Source organism: Pelobates fuscus, chromosome 4, assembly GCF_036172605.1.
Source record: "Pelobates fuscus isolate aPelFus1 chromosome 4, aPelFus1.pri, whole genome shotgun sequence".
NCBI lineage: Eukaryota > Metazoa > Chordata > Amphibia > Anura > Pelobatidae > Pelobates > Pelobates fuscus.
The window spans coordinates 211,041,053-211,067,687 of record NC_086320.1 but is presented as its reverse complement, the minus strand read 5'-3'; the positions used below and the strand labels follow the sequence as shown (position 1 = coordinate 211,067,687).

Sequence of the window (26,635 nt, the reverse complement as noted above, 5' to 3'; positions counted from 1 at the left end):
GGGAGAGAAGAGGAGATGCTGGGGGAGAGAGGAGGAGGAGATGCTGGGGGGAGAGAAGAGGAGATGCTGGGGGAGAAGATGAGATTCTGGGGGGAGAGAAGAGGAGATGCTGGGGGGAGAGAAGAGGAGATGCTGGGGGGAGAGAGGAGGAGATGCAGGGGGGAGAGAAAAGGAGATGCTGGGGGAGAGAAGAGGAGATGCTATTGGAGAAGAGGAGGAGGAGATGCTGGGGGAGAGAAGAGGAGATGCTGGGGGAGAGAAGAGGAGATGCAGGGGAGAGAGGAGGAGGAGATGCTGGGTGGAGAGAAGAGGAGATGCTGGGGGGAGAGAAGAGGAGATGCTGGGGGTGGAGGAGATGCTATTGGAGAAGAGAAGGAGGAGATGCTGGGGGGAGAGAAGAGGAGATGCTGTTGGAGAAGAGGAGGAGGAGATGCTGGGGGAGAGAAGAGGAGATGCTGGGGGGAGAGAGGAAGAGGAGATGCTGGGGGAGAGAGGAGGAGGAGATGCTGGGGGAGAGAGAGGAGGAGATGCTGGGGGAGAGAAGATGAGATGCTGGGGGGAGAGAAGAGGAGATGCTGGGGGAGAGAAGAGGAGATGCTGGGGGAGAGAAGAGGAGATGCTGGGGGAGAGAGGAGGAGGAGATGCTGGGGGAGAGAGGAGGAGGAGATGCTTGGGGAGAGAGGAGGAGGAGATGCTGGGGGGAGAGAAGAGGAAATGCTGGGGGGGAGAAGAGGAGATGCTGGGGGGAGAGAAGAGGAGATGCTGGGGGGAGAGAAGAGGAGATGCTGGGGGGAGAGAGGAGGAGATGCTGGGGGTGGAGGAGATGCTATTGGAGAAGAGGAGGAGGAGATGCTAGGGGAGAAGGGGAGAGAAAGAGGAGAAACTGGGGAGAGGAGAAGGAGATGCTGGGGATAAATGAGGAGATGCTGGGGGAGAAGGGGTGAGGAGGAGGAATTAGTTCGGACAACTGTATGAGTAGTTTTTTCTAAACTAAAACCTCAGGATTCAGGTTCAATTGCCGTGTTGGCACTTTGAGGAAAAAAAGTTGGCATGTATTGCGGTTTGGGCACTCGGACTCAAAAAGGTTCGCCATCACTGTCCTATATCATGGCACATATCATACAAATGTCTGTATTCCAAGTTTAGGAGAACCAACGTTACCATATCTCGGATATAATATCCAGAGAAGTTTACATATTAAGTTTTTTAAATATTCAATATCTAATCATACAGTTTTTCTGCTTATGCACTTATTATTGAATTACCTATTTTCATCACGTTTTGGTCAACTTATTTAATTTGTAGTTTTAACTACAGTTTGCCAGTTATCTGATACTTACTTGTAACCGTATGTTGTCTCGACTGTTTTGGGGGCAGTCTAGTATAAAGTGTATCCTTATATTTGCAATACTTGGGTACCTTGAGGTATGTGTCATAATGAGATGTTTCTCACACAATTCAATTTTACCACTGTTTTTAATGATTTTCTCTTTGTTTTAAAATGTCACTATCTACGTAGTCCTCTACCTCTTACTACTATTACTGCAATATTACTGTATAATTCTGTTTTCCTGTAGCAACTAGCCAGTTTCTCAGACCCTGAGAGAAAGTTTTAATTCAGACATATTTTTTTTTTAGGGAAGTTATGTTCCAGTCTCTGAACTCTGAGAAACATGGAGAATTAATAGCTTCACTGCTGCTATAGGTGTTCTCAGGCTTGAATCTATTCATGTTTAACCTGGCCTCTTCACCCACTGTTGGCCTGTGCCACAGCTCTTCCACAGCTCTTCTACCATTTTATATCTGCTACCTCCATTGAATTTACCACACCGTTTGCAATTTCAAGGATGCCAATATTTCTTTGGGTTAGAGGATTCATTCTCTATTCCTTCTATTGAACACTATTTTGGGTACCTTCTGCAGTTGTCTTTCACTGGGTGAGGTATTTTCCTAGTAATTGACTTTTTTCTTACTGTAAGTTATAATCTAAGATTAATTTCATAGCCTGGTCATCATGGTTTATTTCTCCTGCTCTTTTGTTTGGATTATCTTTCAGGTCTGTATAATTAGGGCCTATGGTGTTGTCCAGGAGTGTATAGGTGTTGGATTCCTGGGTATTGTAAGTTGCTGTTTTCAATGTGCTTTGGCATTCTAAAAACTGGTGGTTATGGTCCTGTAACATCTAAGGTCCTACTATTTACACAACCATGGTATAGCCAGATACCAGTACAGCTACAGTACAGAGTTTACCTTTCCTTGCTGATTTTACAAATATTTGTGGTTGCTTGATTTATTTCTCTCCCATCAGATGTTTAGCGTGGGTGTTACCATATTGTGATGCTGCCATGGATTAGCCAGGAATAAGGAAATTGTAGCCATACTTATCGTCATTTTCTTTTCCTGGATATATCCATGACAGCATAGCATCCCTCCCTTATGTATAATTTATTATTTCTTAGGAGCTTAGAACTAGACTGGAGACCCTTTTTGGTAGGAGGGGTATTTATAGTTTTTATTTCCTGTTCTTAACAGTTAAGAGGATGGAGCTAACCCTATTGTGATGCTGCCATGGAAATATCCAGGAAAAGAAAATTACAGTAAGTATGGCTAAATTTTCCTTATTCCAGCATAACCATTGTTTAGTAAATATAATAAATCCAGTCTAAACAAAATAGCATGCAGTTTATATAACACAAAACACAGAAACACAAGAGCACCCTAATTGAGTGAAACATTTTTTACATCTTTATTTGGCAAATTCAATGTACAGTCTTAAATTATTAACACCAAAAGATTGAGAGGTAAGTACAATAAAAAATATACTGGACACGTGTTTGAAAATTCACAGTTTCTGTCACTAGGAGGCAGTAGGCAACCAAATCAGTGTGTCGCAAACATATGTATTATTTTGAAAACAAAACAAACAAAAATCATGCCTGCCAAAGGGTAAGCAACTTCAAGGGGGGGACACATCCCATGGTACAGCAGAGAACATTTTAAGTACCAGCATATTTATGATGTCAACCTGTTGCCTTTAACAGATCTCAAAGAAAATCGGATGACATTGGTTATGAAAATAAACATGAGCTAAAATACAGTGTAAGGAATATTCCATAAAAGAAGAAAATATGTAAACTGTAATTAGAGAGCAACGACAAGACCGAGCATAAAAAAAAGAAAAAATTAACTAACGCTTAATAATATGATTTGCTTTCCAGAATGTCAAATAATTGAATTGTTTCTGATGACTTAAAATGCATTAGAGAGCAAAATGTTCCTTGTTATCACTCAGTAGGTGGCATTTCAGTTCTCCTTGACCAAGGAATATAAATTGAGATAGAATTTCAGATGTCCTTATTGTTCTACATGTTTGGTAGCTATATATAATGTTTGAGGGATACCAATAGTTAACACTGTGCACACAAAGCATAGTGATTTCTACTGGACACAAAGCATAGTGATATCTACTAAGCCACTCACACTGATTAAAAATTGTTTATGTGATCAAATGATAAACAAATAAGATTCCCTCTTGCCAGAAAAATAAAATGCAGCATTTACAACCAAAATGCTCACTAGATATTAATATATTATACAAATAAATTGATCATTATATATACAATAACATATACACAGTATTCCCTGATATATTAGTTCCCTTGTCAGTCTTAGGGCATATTAAAAACAATGAAAGAAATATGCATCCTAAGCTTTCCTGATGAAATTGTGTATAAATAAACATTACAATACATGGATATTCAAATTTCAAAATGCTGATTTGCACTCAAGAAATATTTAATTAGTGAATAGCAACAATGGTCAAATTCATGCTTGTATTAGAAAAATGTCTACTTTTTCATATATATATATATATATATATATATATATATATATATATAAAATCACAAATTTGCAGTGATGTTACTACCGCTAAGGATTCTGGGCAGGCATATGCAAATTAGTTCAACAAAGAATAACATTTTTGCCTCATTCCATTTTAAACATGGATTCGCTTTGAAACACAACTTAGGAAAAGATGCAAAGTCAGTGAACCACTTGTGGACAGCTGTTTCATTACCAATGCAAACCATCAGCATGAGGTTGGCCACTGGTTGGCCACTGAGACCCGGTAATGCCTGGGAAGCAAAAACCAAAAAGGTTATGGTGGGGGAAAAAATGTGATTGAAAACCCCTTCCACCTGAAGTCTGTGAATAGTTAATACAATGTTAACCAATAATCTGCACACCAGTCAAGCCATAAGACCATCAGAATGAGGCTGGCCAACCAGTGGCCAGTCTCATGCTGATGGTTTGCATTGGCAATGAAACAGCTGTCCACTAGTGGTTCACTGGCTTTGCATCTTTCCTAAGTTGTGTTTCCAAAGCTGTTGTATACAGCAAACACAGACTCAAATGAATCCATGTTTATAATGGAATGAGGCAAAAATTAGATTTTGTGTTGAACTAATTTGCATATGCCCACCCAGAATTCTTTGCGGTAGTAACATCACTGTAAATTTGTGATTTCTGTGGGGAAAGCAAGTCTTATGGCTTGACTGGTGTTCAGATTTTTGTTTAACATTGTAATATATATATATATATATATAACATGTTCTTATTGGTACCCAGGCTGGTCTCCGGTCGGTAAAACAAATATTTTACCGAACAACGAAAAAAATAACGAAATGATTCAAGTGAATAAAACAGCAGGGAATGGAAACAACCGAACGGGTTGTGGGAAATCCTTTACACAAGCGATCAAAGGCTCTTGTCAGCTGCCCCTGAAATTGTGAGCTTGTTTCATGTGCAGGAGGGTGTCTAGGCTCCTGAGCGTCGCCCATTTTAGGGAACAGGCCTCTATCTGAATTCGGACTTCACGCAAGTAAGTACTCTGCTGAGATACAGGCAAGTCGGTAGTGGGGACCAGAATATACCCCACCGGTTCAGAGGGGGTGGAAACAGGGCTTCAAGGCGATCAGGTTTAGTTAAGTGCAGAGAATCAGCTTTTCCCTCCAATCAAAGCTCACCAGTAGGCCGCAGCTATAGTCTGCCCAGGCTCCAGGGGTTAAAGTAGTTCAGATTGATACACACGGTGGACTGTAACTTCCATCACATTTAAAACCTGGTTTCAGGCTAGATTTGTGTATTTTGCTGGTATCGAAGGTATAAAACCAGGAGTATGTCGAGGACCTCCAGCAACACACGTCTGCCTTGGTCTGCAGTCCGTGTGTTTTTTTTTCTGATGTTAAATAAAATATTTTGGCTACCTCACTACCTGCCTTTTAGCCATATATTTTTAGAACTAATTATTTATTTTTATACTTTGTCCTGACGTCTAGACCTATTACCTACTTCAGACAACCGACCATAGAAATCCTTGGTGGGGATTATAGCACCCAGGCTTCATACACAGAGCGGTTAGTCTGCTCACTCTATTGTAAGTATATTTTGATTGACCTAATTGATACTTACCTATCTATATAGAAAGCACTATTGGCTGCTTTTTTGTCACTCCATATGATCTACCTCATCGTTATCCAGTTGTGATTTACTATCATTCTACTGTGTACCAAAACCAGAGGGGTGTCCTGCAAGTGGGGATTGTACAATTATAAAAAGTGTGAATTGTATACCACTGCATGCTGTTTTACGAAGAGCTGGTTATAGCTCTGCCGTATGTTAGTTGACATCTTCTATAAGAGTTGTTTGTCCTACTACGTACTACCATATTGCACTATTGGTTTGCCTCTGTTTTTGCTTCCTTTTCATATACTGCTATTAAGCGAAGCTATCAAAAAGTCCCATACCAATATTAGAAGATCTATTGCCACTAGAGATGTCCCAAACAGTTCGCTGGCGAATAGTTCCTGGCGAACATAGCTGGTTCGCTTTCGCCACGGATGGCTAACATATGCGATGTTCGGTCCGCCCCCTATTCGTCATCATTGAGTAAACTTTGACCCTGTACCTCACAGTCAGCAGACACATTCCAGCCAATCAGCAGCAGACCCTCCGTCCCAGACCCTCCCACCTCCTGGACAGCATCCATTTTAGATTCATTCGGAAGCTGCATTTTTTTTTAGACAGAAGTGTGTTATATTTGAGCATGCTAGGCGGAACGTGCGTATATCATGGATAGTTGCACTAAGGGTATGAGTATATAGCAGTACATTGTTGTGAAAGATGGCTGTCATGTTTAGGGTGTGGCTTGCACGTTATCAACTGTGTATTTATATCAGCAGCTCCACCACTAGTTATAAATCAAGTGTGAGTCGCCCTATTAGATGAGACTAGTGAATAACATAATACATAAGGCATGTAAGGAACTACGACAATAAACTCTTTAGGAGGTGAAATAATGACTTGTTTAAACGCTTGCTACTTCACGATTAGTTAATGTGCAGAGAGCAGTTCATGTGATCAAAGGCATGGTGTGGAGGATCGGCTATAGTGGGACATGCTTGGCAGGCTGCTGTTTACTGCTTGTGCTCATCCGATCCCTTCTGGGCGCCAGGTGCAGACCCTGGGAGTCCCTGATACCTGGAACAACAAAGGGAAGTCTCTGGCTGAGTGCCGGGTTCGCGGCTTGAGGTGGTGGAAGCTTGTTTTGTCGGGTGGTCGGATCTGTCCCGGTGGCGCTTCACGTCCGGTGCGGGATTGTGGTGGCTTAAGGTGGAGGCGAGTGCTTGACGTGGGGCAGGCTCTGCATTTCTGTTTGTGCCTTTGATCCCGTCTTCGACGCCTTTTGCGTTGGTGGATTTTAATGGGGACTGCTTCGCTTAGCTGTGGTCGAGCTTGTTGGGGCTGTGGTGGAGCTTGTTGGGGCTTCCTGCTTGTTATTTGCTTCCAAAATTGATTAAAGAGTCTGTCCAGCTTAGACTCAATATCCTGCCATGCTTTGCTGGTACCAAGAGGACACGCAGCTGCCACCATATTGGGAGAGTCGCAGATGAGTATGTCAGCCTGGGCGGCTGTGCTCTGTACGTCCATTAGCTCCAGACAGCCTCTCAGGGGTAGTCCGGTATAACCCCCACCGGTCCGAGGGGGGGGTAACGGAGCTCCTGCCGGTAAGTAGCTGCCACGCGGAGGTAAGTAAGACTCTGTTGAGTTTCTGACCGCTATTAAGCATGTCGGGTCGGTCAGGTAGGAGCAACATTGCTGGGTCATCCCCTTCTGGGGTGAAATTCGATTGTTGATAGCTGCTTAAAGTGAGATATTGAGGGAGCTCACACAAAGTGCGTCTTTCCTTCATGACAGCTAGGCCCCGCCCCCGGAAGCTGCATTCTTAGTGAGAGGAGGGACAGTGTAGCTGCTGCTGATTTAATAGGGAAATCGAAAGCTAGGCTAGTGTATTCAGTGTCCACTACAGTCCTGAAGGACTCATCTGATCTCTGCTGTAAGGACAGCACCCCAAAAAACCCTTTTTAGGGCTAGAACATCAATCTGCTTTTTTTTTTTCCTGTGTAATCTAATTGCAGTTGCCTGCCTGCCAGCGTGTGTGTCAGGCTCACAGCGTATACTGTGCCCACTTGCCCAGTGCACTTGCAATAACTTGCATTTAAAAAAAACAAAACAACTTTTTTTGACTGTAATATAATAGCAGTCAGTTTCCTTCACACGTGTGCGTTTCAGGGCCTGCCAGGGCACAGTGTCACACCAGTGCAACTCATATCTGCTATAACAGTAGTGTACATTAAAAAAAAAAACTAGAAATTTGACTGTGAAATAATAGCAGTCAGTTTCCTTCACACGTGTGCATTTCAGGGCCTGCCAGGGCACAGTGTCACATCAGTGCAACTCATATCTGGTGTAACAGTAGTGTACATTTAAAAAAAAATACAGGGGGCTTGTTGTCACCTTTCGGGGACCCTTGGTGTTGTACGTGGCTGGGTGGAGGAAGAGACCTTCAATGACATCAGTGAGGACAAGGGACGGGACATGGCTAGCTTGGTATCCAACCTTGTGCAAATGGGGAGTTTGCAGTTGTGCAAATGGACTGTTTGCGGTTGTTTGCGGTGCGTTAAACGGGGAGTTTGGTCTGTCACTGTGAAGCGGGCGTAACCCTTACACTACCTGATCAATACAAGATCATACCTGATGTTTTAAAGCACGTTATTCCAAACAATTTAGGAATGTTAGGTGATTTATGCCCTTTATGGATTAAAACCAGACTCTGCATCAACTATGTAATTTTCCATGGGAGTTTTGCCATGGATCCCCCTCCGGCATGCCACAGTCCAGGTGTTAGTCCCCTTGAAACAACTTTTCCATCACTATTGTGGCCAGAAAGAGGCCAAAAAATCCCTGTGGGTTTTAAAATTCACCTGCCTATTGAAGTCTATGGCGGTTTGCCTGGTTCGCCCGTTCGCGAACATTTGCGGAAGTTCGCGTTCGCCGTTCGCGAACGGAAAATGTTATGTTTGCGACATCTCTAATTGCCACCTTTGAGAATGTGCCATACCATTTGGTATTTTTTAAAATTTATTGTGGACTCTTTTTATATCCTGTGTGCTATTATTGCTCTTTTTGCTCTTATTATTATATACTATTGTGTTTGGAGTATTTTTTTATTGGCGCTGCCTGTATATTGTTTGACTATACAGAGGTTTTCTTCAAAAATAATAAGTTAATCTCAACTCACATAAAAATGCCCAAACAGATCTAAATATAGGTCAGAAAAGGCAATTTGGCCCTGCACTACGGTGTGCCTAGGTCAACCCCATGTCCCCTGTGCACACCTACGGTATTGACATATCCTCAAGTCTCTGTTAGTATAACACTTATCAAGGTTTCCTTTGAGCTCAAGCCCTAGGTGTTTCTTGAACCTAGGCACACCCTGTTGATAGACATTTTAGAACAAAAACAGAGAGCAGATATTTATGGAAAGAAAGTGACACACTGCCCAACACACGAACACACAGCCTAGTACATACATTAATACACATACACTGCCCATATGTATATACACACTGCTGAATACATCCATACGCACACTGCATTAAAGTAGTGAGAGTAGTGACAAAATCTGTACTGAGGGCATTGTGATTTCAGCCCAGAGTACAGTGAGCCACACATTTTACAGTTTTAAACTATGTTTAATGTGCAGGTGAACTTCTCTGTCTTAGAACTGAGATCTTAAATGAACATTCCAAGCTTCATAACTATCACAGCTTGTTGTAGTGGCTAGGGTGCTAGGAGTGCCCTGGTGTCATTCCACTGTGAGATGTTAAACTTACTTCGCACAGATTTACAGATTACCTGTGGTTCTGCTATGCACCCGCACCATATACAATGTGCTTGGTCTTCTACAGTAGCAGAAGCCAGATGTAGTTTTAGAACAAAGCAGGAATGATGAAGAACAGCAATTATTGGTTAAAAGAGCAGAGCTGATGCTCTCAGCCAACGAATGTGATCCTGCTTTGCATTGAATTGACATCTTTCTGCAGTAGAAGAACAGCTGTTGTACTGGTGACCCATAGTGCACAGGAAAATTGGCTGCCCATCCTAAAATGACAGCGTTGGGCAGTCTGGGAATCGTGAGGACTGAGGGAAAATTGGGTGACAAACGGCAGTGTCACGTAACTTTAAAGGTCTAAAGGAGGGCTGAGATCCAGAAAGATGCAAATCATGTTTTCTCCTAAACTATGCAAAATTGGGTATACAAAATACAGCTTACAGTTTAGACCAAAGGCAATAAAATGCATGATCATTGTATAGATGCCCGGAGTTTCCCTTAAAACAAGTTAGTAGGGACACTCATTGAATCATTACTGACAAGTGGAGCACTCTGCGTAAAAAAAAAGTGGGGCCAGTAATTCTCTGTATTTTTGCAGCTTACATTACAAAGAAATGTACTAAATGTGTTTAAAATGGCTTTCTTTATCTGTATTGTTTCATATACCTTTGCAATATGCAGTCTTTTATTAAAGGACCACTATAGTGCCAGGAAAACAAACTTGTGTTCCTGGTACTATAAGGTCATTAGGTCCCCCCCACCCTCAGCCACTTACCTTTCTCCAGCACCGGGCTCCCTCGGCGCTGGGGAACTCTCCTCCCTCTGCCGACGTCAGCTCCTAATGCGTTACAAGAGCCGTGCGCGCGTTCAAACCACACATAGGAAAGTATTACTCAATGCTTTCCTATGGACAGCCAGCGTCTTCTCATTGTGATTTTCACAGTGAGAATCGCGGAAGCGCCTCTAGCGGCTGTCCGTGAGACAGCCACTAGAGACTGGATTAACCCTCAGTGAAACATAGTAGTTTCTCTGAAACTGCTATGTTTTCAGCTGCAGGGTTAAAACTAGAGGGACCTGGGTGCCTATAGTGGTCCTTTAAATATCCACACGTTTTAACATGTTGGCTCTCTATGACTTTCAGTAAAACATGTACATTGATATAGTAGGTAATTTAGAACTCTTGGAGAATCACAATGTAATTATTTAATACAATGTAAAATTTGCGCAAACAACACAGATATTTACTTAATTACATTCCAGCTATGTTCAGTTCTGCTTTTGTGGAGAGATGGAAAAATAATGTAAAATAAATAGAGATCTTGACTTTTCGTTACCTAGTGATTTGTGGGTGTAAGAGACCATGATGCTTGGTAGCATTTATCTGAATGTATTGCTTACTCAAAGGTCAGTGGCCCACAATTCCTATGAATCATTCTTTTCATGTTGAGCTGACCCTTAGATAGAGAATTAGTTCCCATGGAAACATGGGTAGAGTACTTCACAGAATGTAGATGAACGTGTGATAACCAATTTGACACTAAAGCTAAAAAGATTTTTAAATGCCAGGTATTAATTGTTATATTTTATTAGTGAGTTTTTCATTACTTCATTTAAGAAAAATATTTCTTGTTCGCTATAAAACAAATCAAAATCTGTGGGGGTTTGAGGAAAACCATTAAAGTTCAATATTAAATTATATGTAATTTTAAAGAAAATAACATTCACTCTATCGGCAAATTTCAGTATCGAGGTTTTAAACCTTCCAAGTTTGCGACAGAGGAAATTGGATTGGGGTGAACATTACAAAGTGGTTCTCCAGTGATGCAACATGCAGAAAGTAGGTGGTATACCCACTGAAGGGGCGTGTTAGTCTGGAGTCAAGCACACTAGGCTCACAGACAGCCTCCAGACCGACCCCCTGTATTTAGGTCCATTCAGAGTGAGAGTGCTGCTGAAGCACTCTCTGCAGTTTCCTAGTAGCCACTGCACAGTACGAACATGTCTATTGATGTGGATGAGAACAGTTTTCTGGTGTTCCCAGATGTGGGACACCAGAGAACAAAATTGGGATGGGGGAACAGGACTCCAGGGCATCAGGACTGTTCCACCAAAAGCAGAACTGTTTGGAAGCATGAGGATTATTAAGTGCATCCCTATGGGGAAGCACTGAATTGGTTGAGATCATAAATATTAATAATCTAAGCCAAAATGGAGGAGCAGCAGCAATGAGAGAAGTGCTCTGAGGGATGTAGGGTTAGTAGTAAAATTTCCCTTTTAAATGCCTGCATTGGAGGTGGACAGCTAGATAGGTAGTAGCGTTAGGAATACATGTTTGTATCCCTAACATTATACTGTTCCTTTAATGAATCAACAAATAATATGCTTTACTGTGATGCTCAAATTTTATATATTAACTGCCTTATTCTTTGATATCCAAACATTGATTTGCGTTCTGACGTTATAGTATTAACAACATCTTATTGCCACCCCTGGAGACACAAAAGCCTTATCTAATATACCATATAACCCAACTTAATTTAGGTTAAACTAATGTTAAAAATACTGGTTTCTGCAGCACTGGGACATACCTGTTCTGTCCTGTCTAACACTGAAGGGAGCCACATTCAAATGTACCAGACACTAATTGCAACTGTTGGCCTTAAAGGGACACTGTAGGCACCCAGACCACTTCAGCTCATTGAATTAGTTTGGCTGCTGTGTCCCTTTTGAACCGAATGCTGCAATGTAAAACATTGCAGTTCCAGGGAACTGCAATGTTTACATTGTAGCACTAAGTCTGCCCTCACTGGCTGTCTACCAGACAGCCACTGGGGGCGCTTCCAGAATCGTAACAGACGTTTGGTCCGTTATCTGACGCTGGACGTCCTCATGCTCTACATTAGGACCTCCAGCGTCATATTTTTCCCCATAGGAAAGCACTGACTCAGTGCTTTACTATGGGGAGGTGTAATGCGCGTGCAGCATTTGCCGTGCATGCTCATTAGACCCTGCTAGCCGCAGGACGTCGGATGGGAGGGGCTTCGACCCAGCACCGAGGGCCATCGGCGCTGGGATAAAGTAAGTAAATAAAGGGTTTTTAATCATTTACCCGAGAGGGCGGCGCGAGGGAGGGGTGAGGCAGAGCGATCGGTAGTGCCAGGAATACAACTTTGTATTCCTGGCACTACAGTCACTCATTTATCCATTACTGACATGCTGGTAGAGGGCCTGTCAAGAAAAGTGACAGTGTGCTTCTTTCCCTCAGCCCTTCTCTTGGTGCAAAAGTAAAAAAAAAAGTAATCAAAAAGTGATCAATGTTTAAAATGTAGCTGTTGGTATACATAACAATTTTGCATTGCACTGATCACTTGTTTCAAGCATTTTAGAGCTAGCCCTTATGGAGCTCAAAAGATGTATGGCTGGCCGGCTGGCTGGCCCCAGGTGCATACTATTACCTTAAATTACATCAGCTGGGGCATCCCACTGTCTGGTAGCATCGGTTGCAGTTACTTTCTACTGATTAAGACCAAGATTGGCATCTTTCTCCAGAGGAGGGTCTGTGGCCTACTCACAGTTACCACAAGGGAGGCAGCCGATCCCTCATCTTGTTGCCACACACTTCAGTGGAGATCACTCCATTCTCTCCCTCCCCCTACTGGGACAAATCTGTGCTACATTGGCAAAGTACCTGCAACCAACAACCAATAGAAGCCTGCCTACATGCATAAGGTGATGGATGCTATGTGCAAACCAGCACCACAAGCCCTGCAACTGACTTTCATAGAAAAGCGGCTTGGTCTACACTCACCCAACATCAGATCACTTCTGAAGTAGTCCTGATGGCGCCATCCTTGCATCGGTCCACCCGGCAGACATTGGCTCCTGGTCGAAACTTCCATGCAATCCTAAAAGCGGTGAGGCATAAGTGGATTCCGCGGAAAGTGCTTATGTGCCAAAGGCTTGGTCCTTTTGTGAATCTCCACCTTCCTAGACAGCACCCCAGATCAGGACAGTCACCTGGACATTCCTGGGGCTTGGAGCTGGTGGGATAGGAATATGCAGGACATGAGTCTTCTCTATTGCCAAGGCAGTATCCATTGTATGATAGGTGTGGGTTGAACCCACTGGTCTAGACCCATAGCGCATTCCCTTACTGTGGCACCTGTTTCTTATTATCAGCTAAGTAAGCAATAACACCTGCAAAGGGTTTCTGAGCCTTTAAATGGTCTCTCAGTCTGGTTCAGTAGGAATCACAATAATGGGGAAGACTGTTGATCTGACAGTTGTGCAGAAAACCATCATTGACACCCTCCATAAGGAGGGAAAGCCTCAAAAGGTGATTGCGAAGGAAGTTGGATGTTCCCAAAGTGCTGTATCAAAGCACATTATTGGAAAGTTATGTGGAAGGGAAAAGTGTAGAAGAAAAAGGTGCACAAGCAGCAGGGATGACCGCAATATGGAGAGGATTGCCAGGAAAAGACCATTCAAATGTGTTGGGGACTTTCACAAGGAGTGGACTGAGGCTGGAGTCAGTACATCAAGAGCCACCCACACAGACGGATCCTGGACATTGGCTTCAGATGTTGTATTCCTCTTGTTAAGCCGCTCCTGAACAACAAACAACGTCAGAAGCGTCTTACCTGGGCTAAAGAAAAACAGACCTGGTCCGTTGCTCAGTGGTCCAAAGTCTTCTTTTCTGATGAGAGCAACTTTTGCATCTCATTTGGAAATCAAGGACCCAGAGTCTGGAGGAAGAATGGAGAGGCACACACTGCAAGATGCTTGAAGTTTCCACAGTCTGTGTTGATTTGGGTGCCATGTCATCTGCTGTTGTTGGTCCACTGTGCTTCATTAAGTCCAGTGTCAACGCAGCCGTCTACCAGGAGATTTTGGAGCACTTCATGCTTCCTTCCGCAGTCGAGCTTTATGGGGATGCTGACTTCATTTTCCAGCAGGTCTTGGCACCTGCCCACACTGCCAAAAGCACCAAAGTCTGGTTCGATGACCGTGGGATTACTGTGCTTGATTGGCCAGCAAACTTGCCTGACCTGAACCCCATAGAAATCTATGGGGCATTGCCAAGAGAAAGATGAGAGACATGAGACTGAACAATGCAGAAGAGCTGAAGGCCGCTATTGAAGCATCCTGGCCTTCCTTAATACCTCAGCAGTGCCACTGGTTGATAGCTTCCATGCCACGCCGCATTGAGGCAGTAATTGCTGCAAAAGGGGCCCAAACCAAGTACTGAGTCCATATGCATGCTTATACTTTTCAGAGGTCCGATATTGTTCTATGTACACTCCTTGTTTTATTAATTGCATGTTAGATTCTAATTTATTGAGATTGTGGATTTGGGGTTTTCATGAGCTGTAAGCCATAATCATTCACTTATGACAAATCACGGCTTGAACTATCTTGCTTTGCATGTAATACGTCTATCTCATATATTAGTTTCCCTTTTATGTTGCATTACTGAAATAAATGAACTTTTGCACGATATTCTAATTTTTGGAGTATCACCTGTACATGTGTGTAATATTTCAAAGCAAAACGATGGATATACAAACTCCAGGTACCATGACCACTTCAAATCAGTGAATAGGCCATGGTGTACAGTGCCTTGCAAAAGTATTCACCCCCTTGACTTTTTACCTATTTTGTTACATTACAATCTTAAGTTCAATGTTTTATTAATCTGAATTTTATGTGATGGATCAGAACACAATAGTCTAGGTTGGTGAAGTGAAATGAGAAAAATAAATACATAAAACTATTTTTTAGAAATAGAAAACAGACAATTGGCATGTGCGTATGTATTCACCCCCTTTGTTATGAAGCCCATAAAAAGCTTTGGTGCAACCAATTACCTTCAGAAGTCACATAATTAGGGAAATAATGTCCACCTGTGTGCAATCGACGTGTCACATGATCTGTCATAACATATACACACCTTTTTTGAAAGGCCCCAGAGGCTGTAACACCTAAGCAAGAGGGACTACTAACCAAACACTGCCATGAAGACCAAGGAACTCTCCAAACAAGTAAGGGGCAATGTTGTTGAGAAGTACAAGTCAGGGATAGGTTATAAAAAAAATATCCAAATCTTTGATGATCCCCAGGAGAAAATCTATCATAACCAAATGGAAAGAACATGGCACAACAGCAAACCTGCCAAGAGACGGCCACCCACCAAAACTCACGGATCGGGCAAAGGAGGGCATTAATCAGAGAGGCAGCACAGAGACCTAAGGTAACCCTGGAGGAGCTGCAGAATTCCACAGCAGAGACTGGAGTATCTGTACATAGGACGACAATGAACCGTATGCTCCATAGAGTTGGGCTTTATGGCAGAGTTGCCAGAAGAAAGCCATTATTTTCAGCACAAAACAAAATGGCACGTTCTGAGTTTGCGAAAAGGCATGTGGGAGACACCTAAAATGTATGGAGGAAGGTGCTCTGGTCTGATGAGACTAAAATTTAACTTTTCGGACATCAAATAAAACGCTTTGTCTGGCGCAAACCCAACACATCACATCACGCAAAGAACACCATCCCCACAGTGAAACATGGTGGTGGCAGCATCATGCTGTGGGGACCCAGACCTCAATCCAATAGAAAATTTGTGGTCAGACTTAAAGATTGCTGTTCACAAGCACAAACCATGCAACTTGAAGGAGCTGCAGCAGTTTTGCAAGGTGGAATGGGAAAAAATCCCAGTGGTAAGATGTGGCAAGCTCATAGAGACTAATCCAAAGCGACTTGGAGCTGTGATTGGCGCAAAAGGTGGCTCTACAAAGCATTGACTTTAGGGGGGTGAATAGTTATGCACATTGTTTTTTTCTGTTATATTGTCCTATTTGTTGTTTGCTTCACAATAAAAAAACAAAAAAAACATCAAAGTTGTGGGCATGTTCTGTAAATTAAATGATGCAAATCCTCAAACAATCCATGTTAATTCCAGCTTGTGAGGCAACAAAACACGAAAAATGCCAAGGGGGTGAATACTTTTGCAAGGGACTGTATAAGGTATCCTTTTAAACGAAATGCTAAATCATAAAGACATTAAAGCTGTGCATGTTCCTATGAGCTAATGCTTGAATGTTTACATTTTGGAATGTTCTAGACACATATTAACATCTAGGCTTTTATTTGAGGACTATAGAAATAATTAGTATTTTACACTGAGTATATTTTAAGAACTAATAATTTTCCTTATTTCAATTTTCCTTATTGTTCTGGCACAATGTGTAACTAGAAAAATACATTCAATAAAACCTAGAGATATCCTTTTGAGTAAATGCCGTCTTTTCAATAAATATTTGGGTGATGAGTGCAACCTTCTCTTTAATGATTAATTTATATCATGGGTACTTGAGAATGAATTAAACATTTTAATACATTTTTTCAGCCTGCAATCTCTGTAGACTTCACTAGAGGAGATCCTTTATAGCTGTGGAGTTTATTCAGCTTAGGTCGTGAAAAAATATTAATTCACAAGCATGTGTTTAATATTAAAAAGAGAATTTTTAACTATTAAAATATTCAGCATCATGTTGCTTTCATGTACACTATTTACAAAAATGTTACACAAGAAAAACATTTATAGAGATTAATATTTTCTTTTTTTACATGCAAAATCTGATTCTTAAAACTGTATTCATCACTAGTTTTGGCCCATTTAATTAAATGCACTAAGATATATATGGTTTCGGCAATGTATTTTTGTTTTGAAGAACACAGTGGAATGTAAAAAGACACAAGGCACTAGGCAGGCCCCAGTCTGCTATTCTCATGATAAACACAAGAATTTTAGAGTTCTGTCATCAAAAGTCTTTTCATCATCTTCTCTCTTTCAAGTTCACGCCTTAGTGCCTCAGTACTGAAAAAGAAATGTGGATATTAGATGACAATATTTTAATAGCATCTGATTGGTTGCTTGACAATTAGCTTGAGATTTTGAGCTGGTATTTGAAGACAAAACTTCAATCAGGTAAACTCTTTTCTACTAACACAATTGATATGTTTTCATTATAAAAGTACATAGCTTTCTGAACATGGCTTGTAGGTTTTTCTAGTGGCATTGTAACAGTAAAAAAACACACGGGGCTTCAGCCCAAAAATAATCGGTTGACCCCTTGCTTTCTGAAGCCCCACTCCTGGTCCTTGCCTGGGCACTGACTGTGAGGTGGACCCTCCTAGAGCCCAGGGCCGTCTTTAATTTTGATTGGACCCTGGGCAAGCATTTACTTGCGCCCCCTGACTTCATATAGATACACACAAATACAATACCTGACACACATGCAGATACACACTGACCGCATATAGATACACACAAGAACATACAGATACATACAGACTACATATAGATACACTGACACACACATAGACACACAACCTGACACACATGAAGATACACAGATACAAACACTGACATACATGCAGATACAAAGGTACACACACTGACTACATATAGATACACCGACACACACACACTGACACACATTCAGACACACAGATACACAACCTGACACACATGCAGATATACACTGACTATATACAGATACAAACACAAATGGACAACATACAGATGCAGAGACACATTCTGACAGACGTACTGACACAGAGACACACACAGACAGCCATACTGAAACACACATACACAAAGACATACTGAACCACACAGACACTGACAGACTCACACACACACAGACATACTGGCACATATACACACACAGACGGGCATACTGAAACACACATACACACAGACACTGACAGACATATTGACAAACACAGACATACAGAACCACATGGACACTGACAGACTCACACATAGACATACTGACACACTGACAGACATACACACAGACAGACATTCTGGCACACATACACACAGACAGACAGACCTACTGAAACACACAGACACTGACAGACATACACACATACCGACATTTTGACACTCACAGACAGCCATACTGAAACACACATACACACATACATACTGAAACACACATACACACAGACACTGACAGAAATACACACATACAGACATTGACACACACAGACACACAGACACAATGAACCACACAGACACTGACAGACACACACACACACACACACACACACACACAGGCATACTGACAGACATATTAGCACACATACACACAGACAGACATACTGAACCACACACAGACATACAGATACACTGACAGACTCACACACACAGACATACAGATAACTGACAGACATACACACATACATACATACTGACACACACACACTCAGACACTCATGCAAAATTTGATAACCACCCTCCAGTTTCTTACCTTTTCCTGGAGGGTGGCTTCCCTGGGATCCATTGGGCTGGTTGGGGTGGCTGAGAGTTAAGCTCTCGCTCTCTCCCGGCCTGGCCCCCTCCAGAACAGCTCCTTCCTCCCGCGCGGCTCCTGTTTCTGTGGGAGGAAGTGATGCGCGGCTGTCACTTACTCTCAGCCGGCTGCCAAAAAGCAAGAGCCCGGTCGCGCTGTTAAAGCGCCACAGCGCCTGACCGGGCCCCTGCTGACACAGGCCCACCGGGTGGCCCTAAGTGGGCCACCCAATGGGCCCCCATAGATTGTGGGCAGAGGGCAAACAGGGCAGCTGCCTTGGGCCCCCCAGCAGCTGCTCCATTTTCCCCACGTTAAAGACGGCCCTGCTAGAGCCAAGAGGGAGATCAAAAGATCTCCGTGCTCTCAGTATCTCAGTACATGGAAGGAAAGTATTGAGCATAGATCACTTTATGAGCTGCCTCACAGTCTCAGCATGTCTCACAGTCTCAGAGCACAACAACCAGTACTCTGATCCACTGACTGAGTGTAACTCTTAAGGTTATCTGCACAAGATAGAGTTGCAGACCACAACACTTCCTACTGGACTACTGAAGAATGTCCTCAATACCCTCCAAATGACCTTCAGGTGTTTGTCCTCTATCTGTGAAAAGGCCATGCAACACACACTCAGCCTCTCCCCCACCATACTCAGCACAGTCACACACACCACCACAAAAAACACTGTGTCCCCTCCACATACAAAATTTAGCCACACACAGTCACACTCAGTCTCCACACAAGGCACACTTAACCTTCCCTCACACATACATAACACTCAGCCTCTTCCATACACACACAAAACTCAGTCACCATATTACATACACAACACTCATCCACCAACCAAGTACATAAAACCCAGTCTCCCTCACACACATACAACACTCAGACACATTAATTCACAGAACAGAGCCCAGGGCTCTAGGCAAGACTAATGTGCATTCTGTGTAGAGCCCTAGAGAATTTTAATCTGACACCGAGTGGAGTTCAATTTACTTAGACTTTGACTAAAGTAAGAAGTATGTCCACTAGTTACTTTTAGTAATACAACAACCTCAACATTTTGCATACATAACAATAATTTTTTTTGTTCTCAATAGTATTGAGCGACAGGTATTGTGTGAAATAGGAGGAATTATTTCATAAAAAAAATTCAACCATAGCTCTATTTTAATATCATTATATTTAATCTTCTGATTGTGAAAGCCTAATGGCTGTGAAATTCATAGCTGTAGCATAATGTGGCAACTAACCTTCCTACATTTGTTTGCTAAGTTGTTAAAAAACTTGGACCCTGAGTCAGTCTCGTTCAATATGCTAAAGTAGAATGGTGGAAGCCATCTCCAATAAGGCAGAAGCACTCTTTAGGTATATTTGTATTTGTATCTTAATGACTTACATTTGCTGATGATTTCTCAAGTGCAGTATATAAATTACATGTGCATACCTCCCTCAAGTTGACCTGATTATCCAGAACTACTATGGACAACACAAAATCTTTCCTAAAATTTAAATTTTAAATGCATAAGGCAAACCCATTGTACAGCGCTACAGAATTTGCTGGCACTTTATAAATAACAAAATAATAATAATAATCAACATTTTATCCTTTTGTCAGAAAAATTAAAACATTGTATACACCTCACCTGAAATAGATAAATATGAAATGTTTTTTCTGTCTTCTCATACCATTGGATTGATATATAATCCTTTCTGACAGATCCCCCTGCACTAATGAGTCAGATTTGCTCTTGCAAAGAGAATGTGGCAATCAGAGGTACAACATTAAAAAAACTTGGAAAATTTGATGTAAACTAATTGAAATGGCCCTACTAAAAGGGACAACTGCAATGTATTCTAAATATATTAATAGAAGGTGCTCTTGCTTTGTATACAGGAGCACTATCATTAATGATTTTAAAAAAGACATACAGGTGATACTCAAAAAATTAGAATATAGTGCAAAAGTTCATTTATTTCAGTAATGCAATGTAAAAGGGGAAACTAACATATGAGATAGACACATTACAGGCAGAGCACGATAGTTCAAGCCATGATTTGTCATAAGTGCGATGATTATGGCTTACAGCTCGTGAAAACCCCAAATCCACAATCTCAGTAAATTAGAATATTGTAAAAAGGTGCAATATTCTAGGCTCACAGTGTCCCACTCTAATCAGCTAAGTAAGCCATAACACCTGCAAAGGGTTTCTGAGCCTTTAAATTGTCTCTCAGTCTGGTTCAGTAGGAATCTTAATCATGGGGAAGCAGTGGCGTACACATGACCCATGGGGCCCCGGTGCAAAAATTAATCCGTGGGCCCTCCCTCCCCCCCCCCGCGCTTACTCTGCGCGGGCTGGGGCCGCAACACATGGCGGTGGGCACCTAGTCGCAGGGGTTGCAGGGCTGTGACCCCTGCGACCGCAGTATGTACGCCAGTGCATGCAGATGCACACACTCTTAAAGGACCACTACAGACACCCAGATCACATCAGCTCAATGAAGTGGCCTGGGTTCCAGGTCCCTCTAGTTTTAACCCTGTAGCTGAAAACATAGCAGTTTCAGAGAAACTGCTATGTTTTACTGAGGGTTAATCCAGCCTCTAGTGGCTGTCTCATTGACAGCTGCTAGAGGAGCTTCCGTGATTCTAAGACACTGAACGTCCATAGGAAAGCATTGAGTAATGCTTTCCTATGGGCGGTTTGAACGCGCGCGCGCATGCGCATTCGGAGCTGAGAGGCGGAGGGATCCCCAGCGCCAAGGGAGTCTGGCGCTGGAGAAAGGTAAGTGCTGAAGACACACACACACTCTCACTAACAGACGCATACACACTAGCTAACAGACACACACATTTACTGACAGAGACACACTCAGCGACAGACATACATACACACTCACTTACAAAACATACACTCTCACTGACAAACACACACTCATTAACAGACATCAAACAGACACACACAAACACACTCAGTAACAGACACACACAGTAACACACTCACTGACACACACTCAATAACAGACACACTCACTAGCAGACACACACACACACTAATACACACACTAACACACACAAACTAACACACACACATTTTTTTTCTTTTTATTTAATCCCCCCAGCCTCCTTACCTTTTGGAGTGCTGAGGGGATTCCCTGGGGTCCAGTGGTGCTGCTGGGCTCCTGGGCAGCCGGTCACCGGCAGGCAGGCAGGCCGGCTGGCTGGCTGGCGCACGGGCGAGGGAGCACTCTCCTCTGAGTGCTTCCTGTTCAGCTCCCTCGCGCGCCACGTGCTGATGCCGGAGCCGGAAGATGATGTCATATACTGGCTCCGGTATCAGTGCGGTGCGCGAGGGAGCTGAAGAGGGAGCACTCACCTCGCGCACCCGCCAGCCTGCCTGCCCGGTGATACCAGGGCCAGCCTTGGGAGAAGAGGCTGGCCCCAGTGGGTACATACCGGGTTGCAGGGGCGGACGGGCCCCCTGGTGGGCCGGGCCCAGTCGCAGCCGCAACCCCTGCGACCCCGGTATGCACGCCACTGTGGGGAAGACTGCTGACCTGACAGTTGTGCAGAAAACCATCATTGACTCCCTCCATAAGGAGGGAAAGCCTCAAAAGGTAATTGCGAAGGAAGTTGGATGTTCCCAAAGTGCTGTATCAAAGCACATTATTAGAAAGACACTGAACGTCCATAGGAAAGCATTGAGTAATGCTTTCCTATGGGCGGTTTGAACGCGCGCGCGCATGCGCATTCGGAGCTGAGAGGCGGAGGGATCCCCAGCGCCAAGGGAGTCTGGCGCTGGAGAAAGGTAAGTGCTGAAGACACACACACACTCTCACTAACAGACGCATACACACTAGCTAACAGACACACACATTTACTGACAGAGACACACTCAGCGACAGACATACATACACACTCACTTACAAAACATACACTCTCACTGACAAACACACACTCACTAACAGACATCAAACAGACACACACAAACACACTCAGTAACAGACACACACAGTAACACACTCACTGACACACACTCAATAACAGACACACTCACTAGCAGACACACACACACACTAATACACACACTAACACACACAAACTAACACACACACATTTTTTTTCTTTTTATTTAATCCCCCCAGCCTCCTTACCTTTTGGAGTGCTGAGGGGATTCCCTGGGGTCCAGTGGTGCTGCTGGGCTCCTGGGCAGCCGGTCACCGGCAGGCAGGCAGGCCGGCTGGCTGGCTGGCGCACGGGCGAGGGAGCACTCTCCTCTGAGTGCTTCCTGTTCAGCTCCCTCGCGCGCCACGTACTGATGCCGGAGCCGGAAGATGATGTCATATACTGGCTCCGGTATCAGTGCGGTGCGCGAGGGAGCTGAAGAGGGAGCACTCACCTCGCGCACCCGCCAGCCTGCCTGCCCGGTGATACCAGGGCCAGCCTTGGGAGAAGAGGCTGGCCCCAGTGGGTACATACCGGGTTGCAGGGGCGGACGGGCCCCCTGGTGGGCCGGGCCCAGTCGCAACCGCAACCCCTGCGACCCCGGTATGCACGCCACTGTGGGGAAGACTGCTGACCTGACAGTTGTGCAGAAAACCATCATTGACTCCCTCCATAAGGAGGGAAAGCCTCAAAGGGTAATTGCGAAGGAAGTTGGATGTTCCCAAAGTGCTGTATCAAAGCACATTATTAGAAAGTTATGTGGAAGGGAAAAGTGTGGAAGAAAAAGGTGCACAAGCAGCAGGGATGACCGCAGCCTGGAGAGGATTATCAGGAAAAGGCCATTCAAATGTGTTGGGGACTTTCACAACGAGGGGACTGAGGCTGGAGTCAGTGCATCTAGAGCCACCACACACAGACGGATACTGGACATGGGCTTCAGATGTCGTATTCCTCTTGTTAAGCCTCTCCTGAACAACAAACAACGTCAGAAGCATCTTACCCGGGCTAAAGAAAAACAGACCTGGTCTGTTGCTCAGTGGTCCAAAGTCCTAGTTTCTGATGAGAGCAACTTTTGCATCTCATTTGGAAACCAAGGACCTAGAGTCTGGAGGAAGATGCAAGATGCTTGAAGTCCAGTGTGAAGTTTCCACAGTCTGTGTTGATTTGGGGAGCCATGTCATCTGCTGGTGTTGGTCCACTGTCCAGGGTCAACACAGCTGTCTACCATGAGATTTTGGAGCACTTCATGCTTAGAAACATAGAAACATAGAATGTGACGGCAGATAAGAACCATTCGGCCCATCTAGTCTGCCCAGTTTTCTAAATACTTTCATTAGTCCCTGGGCTTATCTTATAGTTAGGATAGCCTTATGCCTATCCCACGCATGCTTAAACTCCTTTACTGTGTTAACCTCTACCACTTCAGCTGGAAGGCTATTCCATGCATCCACTACCCTCTCAGTAAAGTAATACTTCCTGATATTATTTTTAAACCTTTGTCCCTCTAATTTAAGACTATGTCCTCTTGTTGTGGTAGTTTTTCTTCTTTTAAATATAGTCTCCTCCTTTACTGTGTTGATTCCCTTTATGTATTTAAATGTTTCTATCATATCCCCCCTGTCTCGTCTTTCCTCCAAACTATACATGTTAAGATGCTTCCTTCCGCAGACAAGCTTTATGGGGATGCTGACTTCATTTTCCAGCAGGACTTGGCACCTGCCCACCCTGCCAAAAGCACCAAAGTCTGGTTCAATGACCGTGGGATTACTGTGCTTGATTGGCTAGCAAACTCGCCTGACCTGAACCCCATAGAGAATCTATGGGGCATTGCCAAGAGAAAGATGAGAGACATGAGACCGTACAATGCAGAAGAGCTGAAGGCTGCTATTGAAGCATCCTGGTCTTCCATAACACCTCAGCAGTGCAACAGGCTGATAGCGTCAATGCCACACCGCATTGAAGCAGTAATTGCTGCAAAAGGGGCTTGAACCAAGTACTGAGTCCATATGCATGCTTATACTTTTCAGAGGTCCGTTATTGTTCTATGTACACTCCTTGTTTTATTGATTGCATGTAATATTCTAATTTACTGAGATTGTGGATTTGGGGTTTTCATGAGCTGTAAGCCATAATCATCGCACTTATGACAAATCCCGGCTTGAACTATCTTGCTTTGCATGTAATGCGTCTATCTCATATATTAGTTTCCCTTTTACCTTGCATTACTGAAATAAATAAACTTTTGCACAATATTCTAATTTTTCGAGTATCACCTGTACATATGCACAGTGAACTATAAAAAGACATACACAAGGTGGTTTTGACTGCCGACCGAGATGGCCGCCTAGACTCAGAGCTCCGCACCCGAGACCTATAAAAACGCACTGTAACCTGCTACAACCAAGGCTGGTGACCCGAAAAGCGGCCTTGCACACGGCAAGACTGGACAGGTTTCCTATACACGGATGTCCAAACGCAAATCAGCAAAGAAGGGCCAGGATGAGGCAATATCTGTGGCGGACATGCTGACTACACACATGCCTGCGGCATTGAATTTGAAATCGCTGGCAGAAACGAAGGGGTTTTTGGCGGCAGAAATAGCCCGCTCTACGGCGGAAGTGAAGGCGGAGATTGCCGCCATTGGGGCCCGCACCTCGGCCATAGAAAAACGCATGGCCCAAGTAGCCACTGCCCACAACGTAGCAACGAAACTTACCAACGCCATGAAACACCGGATTGCGGACCTAGAACTTGAGCTGGAAGACCTCTCAAACAGGGCTAGGCGCAACAACTTACGGATCCTGGGCCTTCCTGAAACAGTGGAAGATGCAGACCTGGAAGCCATCTTAGTGGCATGCCTCCGCCAGGGACTACCCAACATCCCTGATCAGCTCTGGCATGTAGACAGAGTGCACCGTGCCCTGAGGGCCAAGGGACCTAGCAACAGCCCACCCAGGGACGTCATAATGAAGTGGCATCACTTCAAAACGAAAGAGGCGATCCTTAAACAGAGCAGGCAACAGCCTTACACATGGGAAGGTACGACACTCCAACTTTATCAAGTTGTCGCGCCATCCACGTTGCAGCGCCGGAAAGAATGGAAGCCGATCACCGACTTGCTGAGGGAAAAGGGGGTCCGCTTCGCATGGGGCTACCCATTCAAGATCATCGCGTTCAACGGCCCCAGACCGACGGTCCTACTGCCGACAGCGGATGCAAAGGCATTTTTACGAGACCTCAACATCGAAGCTCCAGACGACCTGCAGTTGCCCACACACGGCGCAGACGACATCGCTCCACTGCCCGTATCCAGGGAAGAGCTGAGCAATGGCTCCACTTGATCCCGCGATGGCGGGAGATAGTCACTCCAGGGGACTCTTATGCATGCAAGCTAACAATAACGTTCTTTAATGTTGTTCTCATGTTCAAAGATTGCATGTTATAACTGTTTCAGCTAGAATAGCACCATATTTAATTATTACTGTATGTGGGAACGGAGACCGATTTTGCCTCACAGGGGAGAGGGACACGAAGGGGGAGGAGGCTCGGGGGACATATTGCTACCGGGGGCACTTGCGTCCCCGACAACTCTATGGGCAGCCCACAAAACAGTAATCCGCGGACTCCTCATAAAAATAGCCACCCGACTAAAACAAAGGGGGCACAAATATGGCTAACATTGATTAGGAAGCTCCAGAGGGGAATACTCATCCTGGGGGGGGGACTGGAACGCCACACCCTGCTCTGCCTCCGACAGAAGTGGAGGACCCCGCCTCCCTAGGTCACAGAACAAGGGGGGACAGGACAAACTCTTGCATAACTTCATATGACACAATGGGCTGCTGGACCCCTGGAGACTCCAGCACCCAGGGGAACAGGACTATACATTCTACTTGGCAGCACACACCTCCTACTCCCGACTAGATTTCTTCCTCACAAACCAAATAGGCATGCACTGGATTCAATCGACGGCGATCAACCCCATATCGTGGTCAAACCACGCAGATATAGCTCTCACTCTCAAAACCCCAGGCATCCCCACGCCGTGGAGATGGAGATTGAATGCCTCACTACTTAGAAACCCACAGGTCAAGG

The 26,635-nt window shown here is 44.0% G+C and overlaps 1 protein-coding gene across 1 annotated transcript in view; it reads right to left on the bottom strand.

Moving 5' to 3' along the window:
* Positions 1-16,912: 16,912 nt before the first annotated feature.
* Positions 16,913-26,635, bottom strand: part of LOC134608784 (band 4.1-like protein 4B) — an 86,810-nt gene continuing 77,087 nt past the window's right edge. Inside the window, exon 4 of the mRNA XM_063451884.1 lies at positions 16,913-17,114. Within this exon, the coding sequence (XP_063307954.1) occupies positions 17,045-17,114 (70 nt within the window). The 3' untranslated portion in view covers positions 16,913-17,044. The remainder of the gene's footprint in view (positions 17,115-26,635) is intronic.